Source organism: Cyanistes caeruleus, chromosome 3 (assembly GCF_971803275.1).
Source record: "Cyanistes caeruleus chromosome 3, bCyaCae1.hap1.1, whole genome shotgun sequence".
NCBI classification, from domain to species: domain Eukaryota; kingdom Metazoa; phylum Chordata; class Aves; order Passeriformes; family Paridae; genus Cyanistes; species Cyanistes caeruleus.
This window is the reverse complement of record NC_141703.1, coordinates 109,547,882-109,575,161: the sequence shown is the minus strand read 5'-3', so window position 1 is coordinate 109,575,161 and position 27,280 is coordinate 109,547,882. Positions and strand designations below refer to the sequence as shown.

At 50.4% G+C, this 27,280-nt stretch overlaps 2 protein-coding genes across 5 annotated transcripts in view; both read left to right on the top strand.

The window, feature by feature from the left end:
• Positions 1-27,280, top strand: part of LOC147654432 (uncharacterized) — a 749,593-nt gene that overhangs the window by 351,212 nt on the left and 371,101 nt on the right. The gene's annotated exons all lie outside the window — the stretch shown is intronic.
• The window catches only part of IGSF3 (immunoglobulin superfamily member 3), a 128,456-nt gene that overhangs the window by 22,859 nt on the left and 78,317 nt on the right, over positions 1-27,280 (top strand). For 2 of the 4 annotated variants that reach the window (XM_086884093.1, XM_086884091.1), the window contains exon 1: positions 12,597-12,727. The exons of the other annotated variants lie outside the window; for them this stretch is intronic. In XM_086884093.1, the coding sequence (XP_086740219.1) occupies positions 12,685-12,727 (43 nt within the window). In that variant the 5' untranslated portion in view covers positions 12,597-12,684. Of the gene's footprint in view, positions 1-12,596; positions 12,728-27,280 lie in introns of those variants that run through there. 4 annotated transcript variants of the gene reach the window in all.

Here is a 27,280-nt window from a genome sequence, read left to right as displayed (position 1 = left end):
GCTCTGGTGGAGATCCAGTTCTGCTGAAGCTTTCATTTTTTGGAGCAGGTTTGGGCAGGGAAATGGTGGGAGGTGGGAAGGGGAAATGTTGGTTGATGCATATGTTAGATATGATACCAGGAGAAAAAGCGCTTGTGACCAGTTCTCACATGAGTATCACACCCTCTAATCAGGAAAGACGAGATGGCTGCTGTGTGAGGTGCATCTGGGTCCTGTGAAGGAGCAGTGACCCACACCTCTCCTATTCACCTGCAACCCTGCTGCTCCTGCCTCTGAGATTGCCCATTTTCACAAGTAAGCAGAAATGGGTTTACTCACTAGGTAGATGAAAGGACTTGTAAGGAATATATGGGTGCTCTAGTAGGTAGTGCTGCACTTCACTGAACAGGGCCCTTCCCTTTCAATCAGCCTCTGCTTTGGCAATTCAGCCTTTACAGGCAGCTTTTTCTTTTTTTTCTTTTTTTTTCTTTTTTTTTTTTTTTTTTTCTTCTTTGGGCTAAGTTATGAAAACCGTGAAGGATTTCTCAAGGTTCCAGTTAAATTGCAGTTTTTGCCATTCCAATCCGCTGTTCCATCTCTGCAGGCAAAAACAACTGCATTTTCCCTGCCACTCCTTCTGTGCTGTGAAATAGCTGTCAAGCTCTACCCCAGAGTTAGCTGCATTGTTGCGGGGGAAGAAATGTTTTTTTTTTCTGTCCATGCACGAAAGTGAATAGATAAATCTCTTCAGATGAAGAGGCAGTTATTTTGTCTTAAAGAGTGGGAAGTGGATGGAGGAAACAGACTACAGCACGCCACAGCTCAAGAATCAGTTCAAGGTATTTATTCCTTGCAGAGGCAAAGGAGAGCAGTCCCACAATTTTTCCTCTCCCAGGTCAGGAACACAGGAGCGACACCACAGTAATTCACTTCTTCCCTCCTGAGGGATGGCTGTAAAGGCAGTGGTTTTAACTTATTGTATTTAATAAGGAGCTGAGAGACAATAAAGCAACAAAATGAAACTTCTGCCCACCACGTAGCAAGAAGGGGAAAGAGGTTAGACAAAAGTCCAAATGCCAAGTCTGAAAAGTGGAAAGCAGGGGTGTGCTGGTTGCAAATCACTTACTCCACAGAGCTGGCCCTGAACACGATGGATGCACCTTCTTTTTGGTTGCCTACAGCCAACATCACTCCTGTCAACATTCTCTGCCATGGCAGAAGAGCTGTGCTCTCTGCATTGCAATGCAGAACTGCAGGCACTGGGAAGAAGGAAACCCAAGCAGTCCTGGCTGAGGGGTGAGACAGCCCTGCAGGGCTCAGTTCCTAAGGACTGGTTTAGTATGTCTGCCACTAACTTGTAGTGCCTTGCTTGAAAAGATGCTTGTGCTGCAGCACTCACCAGGGCACCAAAGCAATGCACAGGAGAGGCTCCTCAGGCCTTGAGAGCTGTTCTCTGGATAAGGAGGTAGTCAGAGACACCTGGGAATGCTGATAAGGAAGCTGCTTCTTTTTTCATTGCTCTATAAACTTCTGTAAAGGTGCAGCATAGGTATTAGCCACACTGCCCACGGCATGAGAGGCCAGGTTCTCATTTGCAGAGAGGACTGTGTGTGTTTCTGCTATCCACGATCTGCACTCGAGGGCAGACTAGCCGATCTGCACGCCCAGGATGCTAAGGACGAGCTGGGAGGAGGATTTCAGTCAGGTGCGTGCTTTCCCTCCTCTTCTGGAGCGTGCCTCCACTGTCCTTTGTTGAGTTGGAAAGAAGGAAGCATGGAGGGCCAAAAAAAAGGGAGTTGACCAAGCAGCTCTGTAGGAGAAGTTCCTAAGTAAAGGAAAAATCCTCTCCCTCAGTCTGGTGAGAATAACACACGGTGCTCTAGTTACTGGGGGCACGGGTGAAGGGAGCTAGTGAGGATGCCAGAAAAAGAGTGCAGCAGGCGTCATTGCATGGTGGTGATCTACTTTTAAGTGATACCAGAAAAACCTATTAAATATATAACCTCAGCGCCCAGAAAAATGTGCTAAGAGGTTTATTCGTGTAGGAAAAGCTTCATCTTATAAATATAGATAAGGGCTTCTTTTTTTTCCTTCTTCTTCTTCTTCTTTTGGATTTCCTATACAGAAAACGTATTTGGAGTGTAATTTCCCTTCTGGGAAGCTCTACCTAGTTATGCTTTCTGTCTGGCAGGACTGGGAGGTCCGTGCTGCAAATGGGAGAGCTCAGTGTGACGAGTTCTTCCTAACATGTATCCCACTACATCCCGTTCCAAGCCCCATCCTACAGAGCGTGTGCTGCCCTGCAAGAGAGCTGGTAGTTTCACCAAGCAGATGTAGGACTGCTGTGTGCTGAGGGTGATGGATACCTGCTGTTCTTTCCAGGATCCATCTGCTGCAGGGCTTCTCCTGACTCCCCTGAAAGAGAGGTAAAGATCCATAAAATATGAAGCCACAGATCCCACTCTTAGTTTCTCCTTCTCTCAGCACAGGCCCTGCAGAGCACATCAGGTGGAAATACTGTTGTGAAGATTAAGTAAACCTGCTATCCTTCAGGTTGCCGCCTTCCTTCCTCAACAGTTCTCTTTCTTTTTTGAGAGGGTAGAACAGAACCTCTCTGAGGTCCAAAATAAAAGTCCAAGCACTATCTTTATGCTGAACACAAGTCAACCTGTGTCTCACCTTTAAATACAAGTTCTCCAGTCCAAATTAAAATTTGATTCTGTGTTGTTTCTTTATGGAGGGCTCCCAAAAGCTCAAGCTCAGCAACACTAATGTTCTTGTCCACAATCCCCACTGCCTGTGGGGGACTGTGGTCTCCCCACATGGCCTGCACTCAGGGCTACCAAACAACTGGTCCTTCCATCCTGGCTGCCTTGCTGTCTTCCCCATCCCCACAGCCTTGTCCTGTCTTGCTGCTGTGCAGTCTTGTCTCATCCAGACATCTCATAATGGCCCATTTCCTCTACCCTTCATAGGAGAGTTTTGAAGAAATCCCTCAAAGTGATGCTGGACTGGGTCATCCCCCTCATGCTTGGTGTTTTGGCTTCCTCTCATGTGCCTTGACTTCCCATGCCTTCCCAGCTCTTCAGCTGCTCCTGGGTTTGCCTGTTCCAAGTGACCTGGGGGGCAAGGGGGCCTGTGCCAGCCTTCCCTTCGCAACTGCTCACACCAGCATTGTTGGGCTGTACTTGTATGACTGCTCTTGCCAGGGAGGAGCCTGCTGAGGACATCCACAGTCATCTCTTGTCATCCCACTTCACATCTCCTCTAAGTTCCTGTCATGTGTGCCTACAAACAAGTAAACTGAGTAACTGCCAATGTAGACGCTCCTGGGGTTTAATCACGATGACTAACTTTGCCTCCTGGCTTCTTTATGCTCCTCTATCCACAGCCATCTGCTGTTGCTTTGCTTACAGATCGATAACTGTGAATCAGGGCATTTCCTCTTCCCTTCTCCACCCCACCCCAATCTCTGCCTCTTTCTCCTAGGGGCTATGACAGCTTCCAAAGTCACCCCATTATCACAGGCAGGGCAACTCAGGTCCTGTTGGTACAAGGAAGCTTCCTTTTGTGAATGTTAGGGACCATCCCTCCACAGGAGTTGCGAAACAGCAAGATGACACCATGCTTGCATTATAATGCCATTGTATTTGGCATTATGCTGGCTGAGGGGAAAGTGGAACTAGCTTATAACCAGGTTGCAAAACTCTTGCCTTGCTCCCTCTCAGGTGCTGTCACTGCTCTGTGACACACTTCCAAAAATCCCATTTCTGGTAGAGTGCTTTGGGTATTTTTTCTGGTCAGTTCTTTTGGAGGGGTGAGGGTGGGGTTGGTGTGTGGTTTATTTTGTTGGGTTTTTTTTTTTATTTTTGTCTTGGGAGTACAAAGATGTCAAATCTGGTCTTTGTCCAGACTTCTGAGATGAGGCCTGTCTCTGCATCCATGCATCCCAGATCAAGTGCTAGTAAAGGTGCTGGCAGCTCTTCCCCTTCTGGGAGGGGTGCTTGCCAGAAAATTCATGAGACACTTCAGAGAACATTACTTTTTCCTGCTGGGGTGGAAACCAAAGCAAAGAGGGGTGCAGTATCCAGGTGATTATCCTAAAGCAAACCAGGAGGAAAGGTAAGGTTAGAGTACAGGGCTTGGGCTGACCTCTTCCCACATGCTGGGGCTGACTGCTGCCATTTCTGCTGTCCCCCCTGGGATGGGGGCCGGTGCTGCTGGACAGGCAGCAGATGACCCTCTTTCCTCAGCTCCAACTGCCCATGGTAGCATTAGCTCTGCCTGGCATGTGTGTCTGCAGAGGAATTCCAACAGTACTTGAAAGGAAACAAAGCAGAGCAAACGGCTCTTCTTGAAAAGCAGCTGGTGCACTCCCCTGGCTGGAGCCAGAAGCCCTTTTAGGGCAAGTGACTGCTCCCCTTCTCCCTTAGGGAAGGAGGATCTGCTACAACACAGGCTCCTCTGTAATGGGAGGTTAGGAAAGGAATCTGGTGTACGTTTTAGTGGAGTAATGATTCAGATTTTCGGTTTGCAGCCCTGCTGTAAATCACATTTCCATGTGGGTGGGATGATCCGGGCAGCTCCAGCGCTGCAGAAGAAAACCTGTCCGTGCTGGCTGGCCATTTGGCCTGCAGCAAGTCAAAGCTGGCATCCCTTGGGTGTGTGTGAGGGGGCCGTGACTGGGTCCTGCCTCAGGGGAACCCCTGACCTCAGTTCTCTCCTGCTCTGTCCCCTGATCTGTCTTTTCCATCAAGGTAAAGCGGGAGTAAGATAATATCCTTAGGATTTGGTAACCATCTGTGTCGGGGCCAGCTTTAGTCACAGCAGTTGCTTTCAGGCAGGAAATTGCTGAGGACAGCAAATCATCCTGACAATAACCATCCTGCAAACCTGTTGCCTCTTCCCCCAGCTTTGCCCTGCTCCTGCTTCATCTCCATCTGTGCAGCTGCTGCTGGTGCAGGAGGCAGAGTGAGGAGAGGGCTTCCCTGAACTCCCTCCTCCCCCACCAGGGAAGAAGTGACAGGGTGCAGAGAGGGGGATCACACCAAAGAAGCTTCCAGACTCACAAAGTTATTTTTTCCTCATTCCTGAGAAGCAAATATCGCATGACCTGCGTGATGGAAAAGCTCTTCTCAGCACGCGTCGAACAGCACCGGGAAGTGAAGAGTCGGCACAAAACCGTGTTGGCAGTTGACATTTCGTGAGCACGGTGCCATCAGGCTCAGCTGAGAGAGCTGAGGAAAACCCTGGAGCAGGATGGCCCCTTCACCTCCCCCAGCCTGGTACCTCTGGGGGTGCAAGGTATTGTCATGTGGGCAAGACAGAAAGCTGTGAACCAAGGTCACCCCTGCCCCACACCGAAACCGGTGCCTTGTCCCCAGCATGGTTTCTTGTTTGCACAGAATTTAAGGGGGTGACACTGAAATGTAGGGGGGAAAGGTATTCCTGCTCCTCTGGAGAGGGTTTTTGACTACATTTTGTTGTGGAAATGTGAGTGTGCTTTTCCATCCACAGCCTGCCCTGCTCTAACGTTGTAAGGGTGACACAGGGATGCCTGGACAAGCTCCTACTACAGTTCACCACAAGGAGAAGGGGCAGTGCTTACCCTGCCAGTGCACTACTTTAAATTACCTGGCTGCAGCACTAATGCACAAAACCTGTTGCCTCCTTTGGGAGACTCTGGGAGCTGAGATGTTTGAGGGGATGAGTCATTTGCAGTGTAGTAGAGAAGCCATTCATTGCCTGCCTGCACTGCACGATATCTGGCCGCCTGTGCTGTGTGCTTGCAGTTCAGGTTGGAAGGGAGATAGCAAAGCCTGCTGTGTTTGGGAATGGCAGCCTCCTGGAGTGGGAGATGAAATGTTAAGGGAGAAAAAGGAGAAGGTGGTGGAGGGATAAACAGGGGACCGAGTCGAGTAATGTAACATTCAGGAACCTCGGCAGAAAGTGAAACTCCTGGGCTTTCATTCCTGATGCCATGAATATTTCAAGGTTTCTATAATGATTCTTGAATGTAAAATGCAAAACAGTTGTGGGAGTAAGGGCATGGTGTCCTGGACTTCTCTCTCTCAGATGAATGCCAGACCATTTCTCTATTACATAAAGGTGACCAACACCCACAGCAGAATGCAAGCAGAATTGCTATCTTCCAGTATCAGCTGCTACCTTGCTGTCAGGCCAATATTGAGAGAGGTATGAATTGGCTGCAGTCACAGAAATGAAGGTGTGGACTCTGAAACCTAATGATAACATATTTCTTCCAGAGTAACAATGAAAATGCTTATGATAGCTAACTGGATGAAAGAAATGTTTTAAGATAAATGACAGCAGCTGAGAAACTGCTTTTTTTCTTTTTCTTTTCTTTTCTTTCCTTCTTTTTTTTTTTTTTTTTTTTTTTTTTTTGTGCAGTTGCCCAGAACTCTTTAGAAAGAATTCAGACACACCCAAAGAATCTCACATTGTTATATTGGGCCAAGAAATAGATTTTCTTTCCTAAAAATGATTTGGTGGAAAAATGGGAAGTGCAACCAGAAGCTGAAAGTCTTGTGAGATGAGAGGCTGAAAGTGTACTTGGCAAAGGTGATTTCTTCTGCTTTTTACTGCTGAAATACCCACTATTTTGCTGGTTGCCAATGATGAAATTGATAATGGAAATTCCCATTTTTCCCTTTTTCTATGCCACTTTTCTTCCAGGGAAGAAAGAAAACAAAGATAAAGCCCAGATCCATAAGTGATTTTGAGGTTTGGAGTCAACCTTTTACTCACACGCTTTATTCTGGCACTCACTCTAAGCACGGGGAGGTCTGAATTAACTGGCAAAACAGCACAAAACTGGGACCTGAGCTTGATTTTGGTAGGTAGGATTGGAAAGCAGAAAAGGAATGTGTTCATTCCAGCGTGTACTCCAGGCAGAGCCTACAGAAGCTTGGAAGGTCCCAGCAGCAGCTGCAGGTCTGGCTGGCCATGGAGCAGAGCTTACAGCAGATGCCAGGGAGTACCTGGGGCCTCGCCTCTGTCATCTGTGCTTAATGAGCCCAGTCTTCTTGGCCCTGAAGGGCTCTGCCCCTCTAATTTGTGCATGCCCATGTCGGGACCAAGACATTTTAGCACTGCAGCACAGAAGAACAGCCTTATGGGCTGCTTTCTGCCTGTCCTTAGAGAGGAGGGATGCAACAGCTGAACGCCGCAGAGCACAGCGTCTGAGAGTTAAATCAGGAAAAGCAAAGCTTTGCCTTATTGTAGCCCTTTGCTCTCTCAGAGTGCTCACCAAGCTGCACTAATGCTCCAGCTGTGTCTGGAGGGGACATGTGGCAGGACTCCTGCAGCCGTCCAGCAGGGGTTTGAAACCAGAGCTGACCATTGGCCCAGCTGGGCAGCACCAGCCCTCTCGCCTGCACTTGGCCCAGCCTGGGAGGGATCCAGCAGCCAGGATTCAGGGGTGTTGGAGAACTGCAGGTATGTAGTCAGGTAGCCACCTCGCCTCTGGCCTCCTTCATCTTCAGGAAACATCTTTCACTCTGCACATACTCCAAAGCTTGAAGCTGCTGTGTGTTTCTCGGAGTGATGTTTCCCTAATGTTATTTCCCAAGGTGGTAGTATAATGTTTTTCCTCGCAGATAGATCATAACCTCAGGCTGAGTGCAACATCAGACGTGGGTACATTTATGAAAAAAATTGGCATAGTCTTCTGTCAAGCAACAGTTAAAAGAAAATCTGCAAAGGGATTAGCTGCCATACACTCTGGGGCTTGCTGACAGATGTCCTGAAAATCTGGAAATGTGTCGATCTATCTTTACACAGGGTTTCTAGTTTTTTTTTCCTCATTCTCTCTCCTTCTCCCTCTCCTCATCCCTCTTCCCAGGGCATACAAATGGGAATTCCTTCAAATCAACGGGGCTTGCCTTGATGCCATCCATGGATTGGCATACGGGTTCTAGGGTGCAATCTGGGCTGAGTTAAACCCAAAAGCTCAGTCTCGTTAGATGCCAGCTTTCCTGCAATGACAGCAGTGCTGCTTTGTGCCAGGGCAGTTAGGGGTTTTGTTCTGTTCCAACTGCAACCTCACAGCTCACTTGAAAGGAGCTTAAATGTTGGCCATTAAATATAAATATCTTCTTTTTCCTTTGGGCGAAACTGATGTTCAAAACTTCACAGTGTAAATAAGGTCTGGAGAGAATGTTTTAGGCAATGATTCTGTCAAAATAAGTGTCTCTGGCCATTCCTCCCCATATCAGACCAGAGCTCTAGGTGTATCTCCTCTCCCTTTCACAGTGTGGCAGAGGACATTTGACCTGATTGTGATGATCCCCCAAGCACATCTTCAGGCTTAAGACCCTGAGTTCTGTGGATTGTGTTGTGTGATCTTGGGCAAATCACACAGGACTTTTTTTTTAAGTGCTTTCTGTTTCTGGATGGTTTGACTCTGCTCAACATGAAATGCTCAGGTGGCCTCTGAGAGGAGGGGGATGTGGATACAGCCCCCTGTCTTTGAGCCATACAGTGTTTTCTGTTCTCCAGCTCTGGCCTGACTCAGTGCCCTCAGGGAGACAGTCACTCCTGCAACTGCGGTTAAATCTCCCCCTCCTCTTCTCCCCACACGATCTCTTTCCCTCCCCTACAGGAAGGAAATAATTTCTCCTGACTTATGGAGGAGTCAGGAGTCTCCTGCCTTGCTGAGAGCAAGACAGGGGCCTGCCTTGCTCTGTCAAGTCCCTCTTTTTGCTATAGTTTGATACCATTAGCACCCAGGTTACTGCCTGCTCTAAAATCTATGGATTGCAAATCTGTTCTGTGCCTTGTTCCCTCTCCTACCTGCTAATCAGAGGAGCAGGGTAGATCCCCACTGGGTCCAAACTCGAGGGTGTGCAGAGTTTTGTCCTGAAAAACGACCAGCATTCTTATTTCATAAGGTACATAAGTTGCATTTCTGCCAAGCCTCTTTTCTCTGAGGGCCAAACAATAGTTTAACTTCACTGTTCATCTGTGGGCCACGGGGAGCCTGTGCACATCGGGCAAGCAGCATGTTCAGAGCCTGGATGTTGATGTCACTCAGCTTCCCTCGGGCGAAGGACGCAGCTCTCGGTCACAGCTGTTGTATTACACCAGCCTCTGGCAATCCAGAGGTTCGGGATGCATCTACCCTGATGTCCCTCGGCCACACAGCAGCCGCCCAGCCTCGCCTCTCACTCAGGTCGTGCTTCTGCTAGAAAAGGCAGGAGCATGGGGAGCGAGCTGGTACGAGCACCGAGCAGCCCAGCAAACGGCACCTCGTGGGATCATCTCCCCTTCTGCCCAGTCTCCAGCCCGGCTGCCAAGGCGAGCCATGGGGAAGCAAGTCCCAGCACACTGCTGGCGGTGATCCAGCACCAAGAAAGAGCTGTGGGCTGTGACCTGATGAGTGTGTATCATCAGCAGGGCTTGAGTCACGCCTGTCTGCCTCCAGCTCTCCCAGCTGCCCCACCGCCAAAGAGCAACCGCGTGGCCCGACCAAAATGATCGGGCTGCTGCCGAGGACGGCGCTCCTGAATGACTCAGTTGTGCTGGGAGAACAAGGCAGCCCAGATCTGTCTTCCTGGAAAGCTGCTGCACAGTAACCTTGTGCTTGACAGGGTTTTGTCTTTGAGGTGGCTGTGGTGCTCGGTTCCATTCGGCCGCGTGAGTAAACCACACGGACAGACAGACAGACGTCCATGGGGAGTCAGAGCCCCACCACGTGAGCCTGGAACACCAGAGCCAAGCCCCAGGGAGGGCTGCCTGCCTCCCTGGGCTAGAGAAAGCTGTCCTGCCCGAGCCTCAGCTTCTCCAGTGATGCAGAAGTGAGGCCAGTGTTTCCCCCAAAAGACCAGAAGGTGTTCGTGAAGTCCTCTGAGGAAGGGCGCTCTCGTGAACACCAAGCTATTTTTATTATTGGGGTCAGGGAGGAGAACGCGCGCAAAGGTGATGAAGCTCTTGAAACACAGGTTCCCATTAATAGTCTTCAGCACACACAGTTCTTATTATAATCTAATTTGACTGGAATTGGATTAATCTTATAATGCTATAATGTCATTTCCATGGTCTTTTTATATTTTTATTGTTACTATGCATTAATGCAATACTCTGCAAAAGCTCTGAGAAGAGGATGTGAGTTTAGTGAATCTCTGATAACATTTTTGCAGGGCATTTTTATGCTCCTGTTAGGCTTGTATGCTATAAAGTCACATAGTGCCTGGAAAATAGCAAGAATTCACATAAATTCATCCTGAATTATCTTCCAACAGGCTCCACTGGCAAAAGCAATGTATTCACAGCCAAGACATCAGGCTTGTCCCTGACCTGCCCCGGGAGCTCACCTGAATCATGCCAGTGTTTTCACCTCTGGCTCTTCATCTCAAGATGGAAATAATGTGTCCACATAGGAATGCCATGAATCTGAGGTCTGTATCCCTTGCCATCTAGAAAAACCATCTTGTGTATCTCAAAGCTTTAATAATACTTCCTTTTTCATTGAGTTTATCCTGCCTGTGCCTTATACTTCTTAATTTGCCTTTTGTTTTTTTTCCTTTTGCTGTTATTTATTTCTCTAGATATACATCTTTTGAAGCAAAATAATAAATGATCTTTATCCTGCGTGAGTAAATAATCTTTATCCTGCACCAATTTAAAGATGTTGGACGTTTACTTCAAAGTAGCTCCACAGTTCTTGCTCCAAATACTCACAGACTTGTCCATGAGGACTTACAGTAGGAGAAATGTGACAAATATTGGGTAAGCTGAGAAATATTACAGTGGATGACATTTCAGTCCTCAAATCACCTAAGAGAAAAGCCAAATAGACTGGTATTTTCTATGAACTCTTATCAACACCTCTGTTCCTTTTCCAAGTCTCACTTGAAGGCAGCCTCGATGCAATTAAAGCTTAAGGGCCAAAGCGTGAGCTTCATTTTCGGTGCAAGTACAACACTAACCCTTTCTCTCCCAGATCTCTGGTTATTCTGTTCTTTGGCTCCTCTGCTCAGAGAGCGTGGCAAAGCTTCAAATTAAACCTCCCACTCTGAAAACGGCACGCTTAATATTATTAGCCTGCAGAAACAGAATTTGCTGGGTCACTAGGAGCTGGCTACCAACGCATCTGCCACGACAGCCACGTTAGGAAGCAAGTCCATATGGTAATCCAGACAGCTTCTGACTTCTGCTGGGTACAGCTTCTAAGGACTTGGCATCTTTTATTAGACAGTTTGGGTTTGTGCTGTTTTCTGTTTTTCCATGGCATGAAAGGCTTGGGTTCCTACATTTGGATCACCAATACTTCACTGGGGACACTCCGTACGTAGGCGGAAGGGTCTCCTACAGAGGATCCTCGCAGGATGGGAGCACTGGGAGGGTATCTCATTCTGCTATTGCTGTCACTTCTGGCCTCTTTCTTATTTTTGTAAGCAAACAAGCAACTAGGAGTTTAATTTGGAAGGCAATTTGAACGTCTGCGCCCTTGAGAAGGGCTTTCTTATTCTCGTTTTATTTACAAACAACCTCAGCCCCAGTCCCTAGTGTTGCCATATCGATGCCTTTCAGTGTCTCCTGGATGTACTTTTAACGCACTTCTGCCACTGACACACCGCGGTGTTCATTGACTGGGCAGCATCCCAAGCGCAGCAGCAGTGCCCGCACACGGGGAGGGCTCACATCTGGCAGCCTGGCATTAATACCAGCCCCGAATTCATTCGCCTCCGGGCAACAGCGCATCGCAGCGGGACGGTCACGAGTTGATCGAAACTTGGAAAGCCCGCCTGTTATTTCTGGTTTGCATGGGAACAAAAGGCCGCATTTATACCGTGTCCCAAGACGCCGGCTTTCCGAGGAGCGGAAAAAAAGAGGACTTTTTTTTTTTTTTTTTTTCCCCTTAAAACAAAGGAACCCGGTTTATCCCTGCAGCTCACGACCTCCCGCGAGCCCCCGGGCTCGGCAGCGCCGCCCCAGCAGCGCCGCTCGCCGGGGGTAGCCGAGCCCGGCGGCGGGGGCAGCCGAGCCCGGCGGCGGGGGCAGCCGAGCCCGGCGGCGGGTGTAGCCGAGCCCGGCGGCGGGGGCAGCCGAGCCCGGCGGCGGGTGTAGCCGAGCCCGGCGGCGGGGCCAGCCGAGCCCGGCGGCGGGGGCAGCCGAGCCCGGCGGCGGGGCGAGCCGAGCCCAGCGGCGGGCCGGGGCGGGCCGGGGCGGGCCGGGGCGGGGTCTGTGGGCGCGGAGGAAGCGCCGGGCACCCGGCGGCGGCGGCGGCGGCGGCGGCGGCGCTGAGCGGGAGGGTGGGCGGGCAGGTGAGGGCGGCGGGCCGGGCGGCGCGGCGCCCCGCTTATTTTTGTAACTTTCCGGGGTGGGGTCTTTTTGTTGTCGCTGGTTCCCCCCCACCCCGCCCCCCCGCCTTTTCTCTCCCGCACCTTCCCCGTGCTGTTTTTTTTTTTTTATTTTTATTTTTTCCGGCCCTTGGAGGAGACGGTTTTCTCTGCTCGCTCTCCTCCTGCCTCTCCCGCGGGAGCCGTCGGCGGTGAGGGGAGGCGCGGCGGCCGCCCCGCTGCGGGGGCGATGCCCCCGCCTGCCTTGGCGCCTCCCCGTGCCGGCCCCGCCGCCTTCCCTTTGTGCCGCCGGGCCCGGCGCGACGCCTGCCCCGGGAGCCGGCGCCCCGCGGCGCCCCGCGGCGGGAGGTAAGGGCGGCCGCCGCCCCGCGCCCCGGCAGCCATGCGGACCCTGCGGCCGCAGCTCGCCTCCCTGCTGCTCCTCGGTAAGTGCCCGCCGCCGGCGGGGAGGGGCGCGACGGGACAGCGCGGGGCTGCCCCGGTGGGGCGGGACGGGACGGGACGGGACGGGACCCCAGGTGGGCGCAGTCCCGAGCAGGGCGTGCGGGAGGAGCGGCCCTTGTCAGTGCCTGGCGCCTGTCGCCAGGAGTTGTCACTGCCCGCGCTGCTCCCGCGGTCGGAGGGAGGAGCGGCGGAACAAAAAACCCCGTAAATATGCGTGTGTATATCTATGTATATGTATAAAATAAATCGGGGTTTGATCTCCGGCCGCTGTCCCCCGGTGACCATTCCGTGCCGTGCCCCGGGGCGTGGGAGCAGAGGGGACGGGCAGCTCCGGCTCCGGGAGGGCTCCGGCTGCAACTTGGGAAGGCGAGCGGCCGGCCAGGAGCTGCTGCTGGGCTCGGGGCTGTCTCGGAGGGGAACCGTAAGGGTAGGGACTTGCACGGGTCTGTGCTGAGCTTGCACAATGAAAGCTGAGAAAATGCCTGGGGTAAGGTAGGCTACAGAAACAAAGTGCTCTGCTTGGCTCTCCAAGAGCGCGTTGAAATGTAGAGGGAAGGCAGTCCCTGCTGCCGTGAAATGCAGTGATTTGATTGCTTTGTGCTGCCTCTCCAAGTCCCCCTGTAGTCCCTTCTCTCTGCCGGCGTTCTGGAGCCCGTGAACCGCTAAACGTGTGGTTTTGTCCCGTCCCACAAGTGCCTGCCCCAGGGATGACTGCATGCACTTCTGTCAAGTCCTTTGGGATCCCAGTGCTGCCTGCACAGAGAGGTGCTGTGGGGATGCGAGATTCTTTCCTACAAATTCGGGGAAAGCGGAATATAAAACAGTTAAAAACGCCTCTACGCTTTTTGCTGCAGACCAATGTGCGAGGCTTAAGTACTGATGAGTTGATAGGAAGGAACATTTCTGGGAAAATGCAGCAGGGCACCCTCGCACTGCTTTCTGCTTGTGTAGGTACAGAGCACCCTCGGAGCTGTTTTGATTTGCCTTTTCATTGGTATGATTTTCTGCTGGCATTAATGCTATTGAGAGAAGAAGAGGCAGGGCTGGCAATTTTACTGTCTTGAGAACTGTCACATACGTACCTGCTCTGCCAATTTGGAAACAAGATCTCTACTAGAATTGCACTCATGCTTCCATGTCTGTAATTTGGTTGGGGGGTGGTTTGATGTGCTCTGCCTTTCTTTAGCAAAGAGAGAGAGCGAACTCTTTGAAATGGTTTTGGAGATGGTTCAAACTTCCCCTAACCACTAGCTTGCTTCCTTGGGTTCCCTGGGAAAAAAAAAAGCCATCTCCGAGCTAAGTTTATCCAGGGTGCCTTTGCTCCGGGAGTGCGGGGAGGCTGTCCCAACCCGCGGGATGGGTGGAGGCGAAGGGCACAGCGCTTGCTGCCGTGGCTTCGCTCGCTCCATCTCTGCTGTTGAAGAACAATAGCACCATTCTGGATTAGGGATTCCTAATATGGAGCGCTCGGCTCTGTGGGTCGGTGCGCGCTCCCTGCGGAGCACGCCCAGCTGCTGCGGCGGAGGAGCGGCAGAGGGCATCCCTCCTCCTGCCCAGGGCATCCCTCCTCCTGCCCAGGGCATCCCTCCTCCTGCCCAGGGCACCCCCTCCTCCTGCCCAGGGCATCCCTCCTCCTGCCCAGGGCATCCCTCCTCCTGCCCAGGGCACCCCCTCCTCCTGCCCAGTGCATCCCTCCTCCTGCCCAGGGCATCCCTCCTCCTGCCCAGGGCACCCCCTCCTCCCGCCCAGGGCACCCCCTCCTCCCGCCCAGGGCATCCCTCCTCCTGCCCAGGGCATCCGCTCCTCCTGCCCAGGGCACCCCCTCCTCCTGCCCAGGGCACCCCCTCCTCCTGCCCAGGGCATCCCTCCTCCTGCCCAGGGCACCCCCTCCTCCTGCCCAGGGCACCCCCTCCTCCTGCCCAGGGCATCCCTCCTCCTGCCCAGGGCACCCCCTCCTCCTGCCCAGGGCACCCCCTCCTCCTGCCCAGGGCATCCGCTCCTCCTGCCCAGGGCATCCGCTCCTCCTGCCCAGGGTATCCGCTCCTCCTGCCCAGGGTATCCGCTCCTCCTGCCCAGGGCATCCCTCCTCCTGCCCAGGGCACCCCCTCCTCCTGCCCAGGGCACCCCCTCCTCCTGCCCAGGGCATCCGCTCCTCCTGCCCAGGGCATCCGCTCCTCCTGCCCAGGGCATCCGCTCCTCCTGCCCAGGGCATCCGCTCCTCCTGCCCAGGGCACCCCCTCCTCCTGCCCAGGGCACCCCTCCTCCTGCCCAGGGTATCCGCTCCTCCTGCCCAGGGCACCCCCTCCTCCTGCCCAGGGCTCCCCGCCCCAGGACCCGCCAGCCCTGTGCTCCACAGCCCATGCTGATGCTCACCCGGAGCCCTGCCTGCTGCTGAGGCCGCCCCGACCCCTTGCTTGCAGGAATTACCTTTCTGTGTGACCTAAAACTGGCTCTAACCTGCCTTGATCCTCCCCGGGGGACGAGCTGCTGTCATCTGCCACTTCGGAGGATCGGTTTCTTTTCAGTGGTCCCCAAGTCCCATGGGCATATCTAGTGGGTAAAAAGATCGTGCTGGCCTCCCTGTGGTGAACGTGAGGCTGTTTTTGAGGGTAGGATGTGTGCCACGTGTGTGCCTGGAGTTACTTTTCCTTCTTTTCACCTGGACTTCTGCAGCTGCTTGGTCCGCGTCTGCCCAGCTGCCAGTTTTAATAAAGCTGGGGATGTGTGACAGTGCCTCAGAGCCACAAGTCACACAGAAGTGCTTTAGGTTGCCCCTTGTAAAACTGAGACGTAATTTGACTTGGTTGAGTAAAAATGCATGTTCTGTAATGTAAATGGGACTGACAAGAAAAGGGCGGTTGCATCCCAAACAAGTAATGTTAATTCTAGAATATGGGGATAAGATGCTATAGGTCAAATATGCAGAAAAAGAAATGCAACTGATTCTTCCCTTCCCGTTCTGCAAACTCATTAAAATCACTGAAGGAGGAATTGTGGTTCTGGTAAGAGATGGTGGGTGATTTAATATAATATATCAAGCGTTAACTACCTACCAAAATCCAAGTAACTCTGAAACCAGGGTCTGAAAACCCACATCTGGCACGTGGGTGTAACGTTTGTAGATCTCTGCTGGTTTTTTCCCCCCTTCTTGCTGCCGTGTTTGTTACAGGGTTCTTTAAACAAGTGGCACTTCATCACAGCAAGTACAAAATGGGAAAATAGAGCAAGTGCTGTAAATAATCCTCATGCAGCAATGAGACCATTAATACTTGTGCCAGCCAGTGCTAATCCTATGTGTACTTGCAAGATTTACCTCCTTTTTTTTTTTTTTTTTGCAGGGATGCAAAGTCTGATACTCCTCATATTTATAGTGTAATATATAGGGAACACAATAGGCTTCTGGGGAACGCTGAACTCATTCATGTCAGTGACTGGTTTATGAATAGTTCTGCTTTTGAGTCTCTTGCAGTCTCCAGAATACCACCTGTGAATGCAATTTACTGCTCTTTGTGTTCAAACATTGCATATGTATATATGTACATAGACTCATTACCCTCTTCCTCTCTCTATTCATGCATAGTAATTGGTGATTTATTTGCGATTCCTAGAGGGGAGCAGAGCATGCGTAAGGTCTCGAAACCGCAGCTCACTCGCAAAGGGCATGTTGGAGTGAAATACCCATGCCGGGGTGACTCTTGGAGAGCGAAGGGATGATCTTCCCGGCCTGTCTCCCGGAGGGGAAGGGATGCTGGCTGGGAAGCAGCAGTGTGCAGTTGGCTGCTGCTCAAGAGTTCTGCTCCTGCACCCTCCTGCTCTTCTGCTGCCTGCCCAGGCACACAGGCTGCGGGGGCCGGAGGCTGACACTCGAGTCTAGGTGCAGTGGACCTGAGGACTGCGTGGCTGGAGGGGAACATATGGAGAAAACAGTGTAGTGGGTGTTTGCACACAGGGGGTTTGGGGTTGTTTTTGTTTACCGCAGCTCGAGGCCTGGGAACGTTGCTGGCGCCTCATCTGCTCCTCGATGCATTGTTAGCGGCAGTGGCCAAGATCGCGCTTTCTCCATCTGCGTCTGCCCCAAGTCCTCCGCCGCAAGCTCCGTTCTGAGAGCCAATTCCCTGTCCGAGTGCGCTGGGGTGGGCTGTGACTCTGCTTTACGTGGGGAACATGCTCTGCAGATGGCTCTGGCCATTGCCTCCTGCCTGTGTGGGGCTGTGGTGGCTCTCTGGGTGTCCCTCAGGTGGGACACTGCTGCAGCCATCGGAGCCGGGCTGGCAGGCTCCGCTCCTGCACGTCCCCAGATGCGATTCTTCATCTCTCCCTCCCTGCCATCCTGGCCAGACTGTCTGACATCCTGAGGCTCCTGCAGATCCTGTTTATTTACACAGGAGGTTTTGGTTTATGTGAATTGTTGTCTTTTAGCTGACCTTCCGTCAAGTTAGATGTCTTTATTAAGGCAGTTTTTATTGCAAATCGAATGGGTACTTAGGACACTTCTACCAGACCCATTATACGAAGTGAAAGGCAAAATAAACAGTGCTGCAGACCACAGGGAAGGAGGTAGGAGAGAGAGGGTCATAGGGAGAACATCACTTCAGTGTTGGGAGGCTTGTTGAGTTGTTTTTTTAATCAGGAAATTGCCTTTTTTGAAAAAAAATAAAAATAAAGTTTTTTCTTTTGGTCTTTCTTGGTTTCTTTCTTATCTGTATAAAATCAGTCATGGGTTCTGTCATTGATTTAAAGGTTATACAGTGTAGTTTGAAGCCAGAGGTGTTTTCACTGGTTTACCTTGGGTGAATCAGAGTGCTCTAACCTGAAAGAGTGCTCTTTGCTGTCTGATAGTTAGCAATCTGCAGGATTCCTGCCCAGGAACTTAAAGCACCGGGAAAGTCACCTGAAAGGAAGGGGAAGGTTTTTGAGCACAGTAGGGTTTTCTTATTGTTGCTAGGGTTCTTCGGCTCATGATTTGACTTGTCAAGGTATCAAGGGCGTTCAGGCCCTCCAGCCAGTGTCTGGAAAACTGCTGTATTGTGATTTGCCTCTGGCTTTGAAGTTCCTAAATACTTATTCACGATAACCTGCTAAATGGGTTTTGACTCCATTTTTATATTGGTATTTCTTTCCTAGTTATATTAAATCTTCTTAAGGAATAGTTCTCTGTGTTAAATTGTTAGGAGACGTTCAGCATCTGTTTCTTATCAGCCATGGAGAGCCTAAAATGGAGCCTTTCCTGACAAAACTGGGTTTGATCACATTGCAAGGCAAAGAAATTGAGTCTGCAGCTGCCTTGGGTGGGTCTGGGGTGTCTCTGTGCATCTTTGTCATATCCAGCTCTAACCTGTTGCTCACTCTGTCTCCATCAGGAACATGTTTCAAATGATGGAAGCCAGTAAGCTTTTTCTTGTTAGGTTTAATTAGCAAGTGGCAATGAGACAAGAGGAAGCCTTGCCTTTCTGACTGTTGCTAAAGTCACATTTCAGGAAGTAATTGGACATGGGTACAAAACCAGACCATCTCAGCTAAGTGATGGGAAACTCTTCTTGGAAAGGGAGAGGCTTTGACACTCAGGACTTGTACCATTGCTGCACACTACTTAAACAAATGCCAAAAAGCAGGGATGCTCACGAAGGGAGATGTTCCAGCCTGGTTCCTGCCTGGTGTGGCAGGCAGGGGAGGGTGCAGGTCAGGGTGCTCACATGAGGACCAGTTGGAGGGACTTGATTGATCTCAAAGCTAGCTTGGCAAACCCAGTAAATACATATTGGGACCATGTGTGTGTGTGTCTGGCATGAAAGCAGATCTGTTTTTCACGTGGTGCTGCAGATGTTTGTGGGATCAGGGGGGTGCTGTGGAGGCAGGTGGCTGCAGGGCACGTTTGTCTGGGTTACCCAGCTTGCTGGGGTGTGCCTGCTCCATGTCTCAGGGCATCATTACTGTGGGTCCAAGGATGTGTGACCACTCAGCCCTCCAGTGAGCCCAGTGTTTGATCCAGCCACTCTCTTAGGTGTTCCAGCCCCTGGCAGAGGCTGCCTGCTCTGTCCTGCTTAGTGTTTAATCTGTAGTTCCTGGCTGAAACCGCTGCCTGAACCTTCCTATGGCTCCTCTTTCCTGATCTTGCTCTTGTAGCTCCTTGGTGTTTCTAGGTCCATTTACAGCTCTTACTGGGCAATGATTCGCAGGGAGGGAAAAGGTGGTGTGCTGTAAAGTGGAGGAGTGGGAAAAGGATCACAGACTGATGGAGTGATTTGGGTTGGAAGGGACCTTAAAGACTATCTAGTTCCACACCCCCTCCCTGCCATGAGTAGAGATGCTACCCATTACACCAGGTTGCTCAGGGCCCATCCAACCTGGTCTTGAGCACTTCCAGGGATGGGGCATCCACAGCTTTTCTAGGCAGCCTGTTCCTCAGCACCCTCTGAATAAAGAACTTCCTCCTAACTTCTAATCTAAATCTCCCCTTTTTTTCATTTAAAACTCTTCCCCCTTGTCCTGTCACTGTCTGGCCGTCTATAAAGTTGTTCTCCATCTTTTTTATAAGTCCCCTTTGAGTACTGAAAGGCTGCCATGATCTTTCCCTGGAGCCTTCTCTTCTCCAGGCTGTAAGAAAGATGAGCCCAGGGAAAGCATTAGGAGGAGAAGGAAGGTGAAGAACCCAGCTGGTAAGAAAGATAGGGGAGAACAGGCTCTGAAGGGTGGGTCTTGCCAAACGCCAGGCCTAACAGCATGCCCATAGCTTTTCAAGTGTCAAAGACTCCTGAGTACAAAAGAAACTCGGATACTGAGGATCTGTCTGTATTTGTCTTGTTCCTGAGCAGTGTACTTACCACTCCTCTTAGCTGACTTCTTTCCAAACAAGATATTGATTCCATCTGGGACTTGAAAAATCATCTAGCACTTCTTCTGTCTCTTCTGATTTTGGCAGATTTAAGACTTTGCTGGTCAGGAGGGGATGAGGTTGCTGCTGAAGTGCAGGAATAAGGAGATTCCAGCGCAATTTCTGGTGACAAAGTTGTCCCAGTTGGGATCCAGAGAAGCACCTGGGGCAGCTGCACAGCCATGAGCACTGTCAAGCATTTCACTAATGCCACTTGTTTGCTTTGCTGTTTTGATACTGTTCTTCTGCCCCTTGCAAAACAGCTCATCAGGCTCTGACGTGTTTGGATGTGGTTTTTGATAGCTGTTGTGGCACTGCTAAGTTTTGGGGGGGTTTTAACTAGTGGCATGAGTCTGGAATTGCTGTCATTTGCCTGGTATTCCCTACTCTGCTCACAGAAGCTGTTAGTTTTGCTTTCCAGCAACTAAAGTTGCCCAAAATTTTTTTGCAAGGGAGCAAAAACTCCCTCCTGAAGTCATTGTGATTACAAGGGGAATAACAGGGAATGATGGTGTGTCTGGGGGATTTTTGGGGTTGTTTTTTTGGTTGTTCCTCCCACATTGCATTCCTGATGTATCTGCCTGAGGCCTACTGTCACTTTTATGGCTTTTGGGCTTTGTGTGGAAGTTGATAAGCTTGCCAAAGGGAGATGGGAGCAGGGGGTGAGGTAGATCAATTTTTCAACAGAGTATGTAGTGCTAAATGTCTGTTCTGTGTTTGAGAGGAGCTCAGCACTGACCCAGGCTGCTGTGAAATGGGTGGTTTCTGAAGCTTTTAGAGAAATGGAGGCTTGAAGATGAGATACTGAGCCCCAACATAGCAGAATTTTTGGTTGTTTCTTTGGGGAAGAGGGGCTCTGATCTCTCATGACAGCAAGGTTATTAAGATTTGGCTGCTTAGATTAATTGGGCTTTTTTCATCTTGGATTATTAATCATTTTGTCCCCATTCAGCATCAGCACCGTGAACATAGGAATCTGCCCAGGTTCTTCCGAATCTCTCTGAAAGGGAAGCTGGACCTTGAGTATGAGTATGAGAAGGCAGTTGTTTGTTGCCAGAAGTCATCCAGAAGCTCAATACTCTGGAAAATCATACTGCTGGAATCTGGCACTTATTAACTCGAGTTACCCAGTACCTAGGATCCAGCCAAAGGGCTCTGGCTGGCTGCCAAGCTGAAATTACCAACCTGGGTGTCAGGCCTTGTTGGTTCCTTCTTGATAGCTTGAAATAGGAGCTTCCCAACAAGCATCTGTGTGCCAGCCTCTCTTCTAGTCATATTTCTTCTTACAGCTTTGTAAAGTCTTCGAGGTAATTATAGTACTTACTAATATTTATTCCGTTCTGAGCAATTATCTGAATGCCTTTATCTCCGGTGTGCTTTCAAGGTGCTCTTCCCCCTCTCACCGTATCATTTCATCTCATCTCCCTGACTCAGTGCTTTCTGCTCCTTCCCCTCTCATACAGTCCTTGGCCCTCAGCTTCTTCCACCGTCCTGAATACGCTGTCGAGCTTTGCTTTCCTCTCCTGGAGGTTCCCATATCCCGTTTTCCTGCTCTGCTGTCTAATCCCATTACAGAGGAGGGATGTTTGCTGTCTTGTGGGGGATGAGTGCTGATCCGCCCTGCCAGGTGCTAAGGCGCTTTCCAAGCAAGGATGCCAAGATACCAAGAGAAACTGGGCTGGCACTGTGCCATCTCCCAGCTTTCTGCTGCCTGCTTGTGGCCTGCAGACAGTATCTTGAGAGCTCCTGCTGCAGGGTTTGACCTTTATGCCTGCAGTGTTACCTGGCACCTACAGCACGAGTCACAGCGCGCAAATTCCAGTGCTTTCTTCTGACTTGTAATTGTAGGCAAGTCGCTCTGTCTCTGTTCTTGGCTGCTGAGAGAGTGGCTTGAAAAGTGTCATGGGATCTTTTGGGGAGGAGATACGCAGCATTGGGGATGAGGTCTCGCTTGCTGCCTTACTGCAAGCAAACAGGCTGCTTTTTTCCTGATACGTGGAAGAGATTGTTACGGCCTGATTGATTTCTCTTGGTGTTAGAAAAAGAAGAAAATTGATTTTTACTTGGAGCTCTGTGGTGTTACTTACCTGCACAAGCTCTCTTGCCCATCCTACGTGAATGAGAGCTCTCCTTGGCGCCCCATTAAGCTCGTGGGGCGCAGCCCATGTGGCTGTCTGTGATTCATCCCAGCCATCAGTGTTAGAGCAGCACAGTTAATCTCTGGGTCGCTGGCACCTGTGGAGCTGTTACGTCTAATCAGTCCCATGCCATGAGCTAGTTGGCAGTTAAATCTAATCTAGAGTGTGTAGCTGCCAAATGCTTGAAGTTTGCCAAGCACTTACTCCTTTCTGCCGTAAATGAGTTGGACTTGAACAAGATTCAGCCTCAGGTGCCTTTCCTCGGAGTAGAACTCAGAGTCCAGCCTCAGATACCTCTACTGTAGAGGGGCAAAAGTTGTCCAGAGTCCAAAGGGCTACAAGGAGGGTGTAAATCTACCTGCTCATCTTCATATATAGATATCAAAACATGCTTTTCTCATCTCACGTTGCTTTTTATCCCTTGCTTACATGTGAGGAGAGGTGTGTTTGGAGGTGATCTCTCAGACACTGCCATCATCATTAGAGCATAGAGGAACCTTGCTTTGGTTCTTTTATATGTACAAGTCTTGCCTGAGACATCTCGTTTTTGTTTTTACTTCCTATTTTCTGCTGCTCTTACACCTCATCCTCTCCTCTTGGATTGTCCAGTTGTGCCTGCAGGGTCCCTCTGCAGATGCTACCCTGTGGCTGCCAAGCAGAGGAAGGGCAGCTTTTACTCAGTGGTTATTCTGATTTGTGCCTGGCTCTGGTGTTTGAGCTATTTGTATTTCTTTTTCTTTCAGTCCTTGCAGGGAAGAATGTGGCTGCAAATGTGTGATGGGGTAGGAGGTTTGTTTCCTTCTGGAACGGTGGGGAAAGCTATCTGAGACTGCCCTGAGGAGCATGGGGTAGGGTAGGGGAGGTGAGGGGCTGATCTCAGAGAGGTCTGTCACCTCTTCTCACAAGCCTGCCCCTGTTAAGCTGTTGTCACCCTTCTTCTGGCTCTCATCTGGATCCCCTTGATTTTTTAGGCTGGCTTGTTTTGGGGGAGGGTGTAGGGAGGAGGAGGGAGGTGAATGTGAGGAAGGATTTGCTGTGTGTCAAATGCCTAATAGCTGCTCTAGCAGATCCACTGGGATACATTACTGAAAGCATCCTAATGATCTCAGTGTAATGGGTTTGAGCCTTGGAAGCCCGCTTGCTGGGAAGGGGATCCCAGAGCTTTGTGCTTGGCTCCTGGAGGTTGAGGATTGGGCTCCTGGCAGCAGACAGGGCAGGCAGCAGGAGCTGCCTCACAAACACAGAATCAATTAGGCTGGAAAAGCCCTCTGAGGTTGTCAAGTCCAACCTGTGACTGACCACCACCCTGTCAGCCAGCCCATGGCACTGAGTGTCGTGTCCAGTGCCACTTAGACACCTTCAGGGGTGCTGACTCCATCGCCTCCCTGGGCAGCCCATTGCAGGGTTTCATCACCTTCTTTAGGGTACCCATCCCTCCATGAGGAAGTGTCAGAGGAGAGACATATGCAGGGCTTTGGTGTGGCAGAAAAATGACTCGGTGGGAGGTTTGGCCAAGCACCAAGTCCTGCTGTTACCTCAGAAATGTAGATTACCAGAGGCTGCAGTTGTGTGGGTGCCAACTAAGTCCCTGAAGAGATGTAATCTGAGGAAAGGGTAATTTTCCTTACAGAGATATCTGGGTGTTGGTGGAAGAGGGAGATGTGCAGATAGCATGACCATAACTGACAGCAGCAGCCTCTAAACCTGGCTGCTGGCAGCACATGTGCTCAAGAGATGTGCTGGGGAATGTGGCCCCCACCCCAGCTGCAGGAGCAGCACCCAGCTCTGCTGTTCACATTCCTCTAACCACTGCTGTTCCTTCCTGAGATGGCATCAAGCAGCCTTCTCCTCCTGGCACTGGTGGTGGCCTGGGAAAGAGGTGGGCTGTTTCTTACCTGCAAAAATGATGGGAGCAAGGGTCACATGAGAAAGGAGGGTTGATCAGGCCTGGAAGGTACCAGTGGAGTTGTGAAGACCCCTGAGATGGGTGGGGATGATGAAGAGGGTGTAGAAATGAGGGTGGGAGACAGCAGGAATCCAGTTTTCCGGTGGATGGACAGATGTAAAAGAAATGCATGTACGTGATCTTAAAAGTGCTGCAGTAGAGATTCTCCATAGTTACTGGGGTGATCAGCAGCATTTTCTAAATCATCCTCCGTATGTGGATGCGAATCTTGAGTGTGGGTAGGGTGAAGTGAGGCTTCTGGGGAAGTATGCTAGTGGGAGGCTAAAAATAAATTATCAAAAGAAAGAATTGAGAAATTAACAAAGCTAAACGGATGTATGCAGCTCTAAGAAAAGGGTGTCGTATTTGAAAGCATATTTTTGAAAATCCATTTGCTTAGTCATCTTACAGATAACTTAGCTATTTTTGCCTTCTTTGCTCTGATGACACTTCACTGTCTATATAATAGGTTTAGCATCTGCATTCTTTTCTAGTGTAAAGGGAAAATATATCTGCTAATTTTGAGTTGGCTTTATAGAATTGCTTTACCTCTTGGCTGTGAAATAAATAAGATACTGGTCTTAAAACTATTTTAAAGAGAATAGCTGGCATTATTTTCCTTCTAACTCATCTTTTTAACCCATCTGCCATGTCTCCAATCAAATTTGAATAGTGAATGTATACCCTTGCTATTTCATGTGTAATAATAACTGTGCCCTCAACTGCTCTAGACATTAAAGTGGTGATGTTTGGGTTCAGCACAGTAATCTACTGGGGAATGAATGCAAGATCAAGGGCATTTGCAGGTTTTTATTTCTTTGTGTTTGCAGGGGCTGTGGCACTGCTAGCAGGTTGTTCACAAATGGTGTCTTAGATTACCCCTTTTGCAGGCAGCGAGATTTGCATCTTGCCATTCCTATTTGATCTGTAAGTGGTGATGAGAGCTGTGTACTTGAATTCAGATTTTTCTGAGTAGCAGTGTGCAGTCATTAGGGCAGCACTTAGACCCCAGAGGCTTTTTCCATGTTTTCATCCTGTTTCAGTAACCATGTCTCTTGTTATCTTGTTCCTGAATATTTTCTCTAGTAAGAGGACGCTGTTTGTTGCAGCTGTTAAACCTCAAATGTCTTGAATCTCCCTTAGGGAAGAGAGGGGAGAGTTCCTGAGGTTTCTGTGTAAGTAGACTACAGAAACACCTACATGTCTTTCCCAAGTATACAGCCAGGAATTATTATTGGTGCTGTCCTAACCAGCTAATGGACTCTGGCTGGTTTGACCTGTGATTTCTCCCTCTTGCTGGCTCTCTGTGTTGAAGTGGTTTAGTAAGGAAACAGGGATTCTTGGGTTTTTTCTTTTTTTTCTTTCTTTTTTCTTTTTTTTTTTTTCTTTTGTTGTTGTTTTTTTGGCATGCAGTGGTACTGGATGGCTCTGGTTGCTTTTGTCAGAACAGTGTAGCTAGGAGGTGTCAAAGGAAATTATGGATGTTTGTTCGGTTTCCTGGCTGGATGTACCGTGTGGGTTTTGGAGAAATGTGCGTTGAATAAACATTGGGTAAATCTCCTAGGACTGGCACCGCCTGGGAGCAGTGTTGGGAGCTGTGCTTATCTTCATGGCAGGATTTAAAAAGAAGCGTTCGTATGAGAAGAGTTTTGCGCCCTGTGTTTGGTTCCCATCGGTTCAGTGATTTGTAATGTTCCTCCGTCTGTTCCCTTTAAAGCCAGCTGGCCAACCTTAGGAGAGGATTATCTGAGTAAAATTCTCCAAAGCCTATATTGCCATCAGAATTCTTTCCCTCTCTTTCACAGTGCTGGAGGCCAGCCCCAGCCCAGGTGTGACCACATGTAAAACATTGGGGCCGACCCTTGGCACTGCTGAAGCCCATGGGGAGACAGGCTGTGCCCCATTTGTGCCCCTTCACTGGGTGGCCATGGCTGGGCAGAGCCAGTGGGGACAGCCAGGAGGGGCAGGAGCTCTGTCCCCCGTGGTGACAGCTTGGTGCCTTTACCAGGAGTGGCCCGTCCTGAGAAGGGAATCCGAGGCAGTGTGTGCCACGGTCCCCTTGTCCCTGCTGCCCCCACAGGTCATGCTTCCCCCTCCCCAGGGGATGCTGTGGTGGAGGGAAGCCCTGACCAAGTGCCAGGTCCCAGGGTCTGGCAGGGAGCAGACGGCTCTCTGGGTGTGGGGGCACCTTCCCAGCCAGGGACAGCCTGGCTTGGGCATGGCACTGGCTTCTGTGTGCTTTGGGACATTGACCAGGAGCAGCCAAGTGCCTGTGGTGCCCAAGCCTTGCCTCATGAGGCTTTGCAGGACATCTAATTTTGCCTTCATCTTGGGAAGTGACATTTCACAGCTGCTGCAGGCAGGTGCTCAGAAAGCTGTGCTGGTGGGTGCAACCCGTGCCAACCCTCACCACCAGTCTGCTGCTGCTGTGAGGTGAGGAGGGGGATGGCTCAGCAGCTCCCCTGGGATTGCACTCCCAGCCCTCCCTTCTCCCTGTCTTTGTGCTGGTCTCCTCCAGCTGTGTCAGACCTGGAGCGCCTGTGGTGTTTCGCTGCAGCTGCTGAATCTGCTCAGCTTGCATCAGTCGGTCGCTGTTAAGGCTCATAATCAGTGTAAAATCTCTGGGGTGCAGCTATTTACAGAAAAAAAACAACCCGCTGCACCCTTCCAGACTTGCATCAAACAAGAGTTTTATTCTCATTAATTGAATTCCTCTAGAGTCTGATAACTTGGGCATGTTGAAATCAGATAAATAAAACCCTCCCTCCCTGGTAGCTGTGTAAGCCTTTCCTTAACTCCCTGATCAGAGGGGACTAGGCTTTGCTAAGTAAGTAGCTGAAGATGAAAACTTCTGCATACATCTACTCATTGGGGATCACAGGCAGGAGGATGCTCAGAGTGGTGTATCAGCCGAGGAAAGATTTACCTCATCCCCCAGCCTTCCTTTTCTCAGTTGATTAGGAAAGGTCTTCTTGTTTAGTGACAAATGCTGTTTAGTCACCCTCAGACACATCATCTGTGTCAAGAAGCTGGGACTCTCCTTTCTTTCAGACCTTCAGATAGGCCTGCAGCCCTACAAAGTGGCAAGTCTGCTCTTGCTGAAGTCAGGGGGTACCGCATTTGGAGCATCTCTGGGGCCGTGCTGCCCCATCTCATCTCGTGGATGCCGAGGCGCGTTGCTCTGGGAGGCAGGAGGGCGTTTGGACCAGTGCCCAAGGTGTGGTGTTGCCGATTCTGTAATCCTGAAAAAATCCAACTTGCAGCTTTTCCCAGACTCCATACATCAAATGAGACTCGCAGTCGTTAAGGTCACGTCCCTTTCTGTGTTGTGCCTCTCGTGTGTAGTTCCTGTCTTGGTGCTGAGGGCTGGGGCCTCTGTTGTTCAGCAGATGCTGTTGGTTAGTCCAGAGTCATTCCTCCCTGTGCCTGCATCACCTGTGCCACAACGAGGTACTTGGCTTGCCAGCTAGCCTTTTTGCATGTCTTGATTTTCAGTTAGCATTGCTCTTCCCCTTCAGGGTCTTTCTGTTTTTCTCCTCCCCTGCTTGCTGCTTTTTTTGTGCACCCTGGATTTGGATTT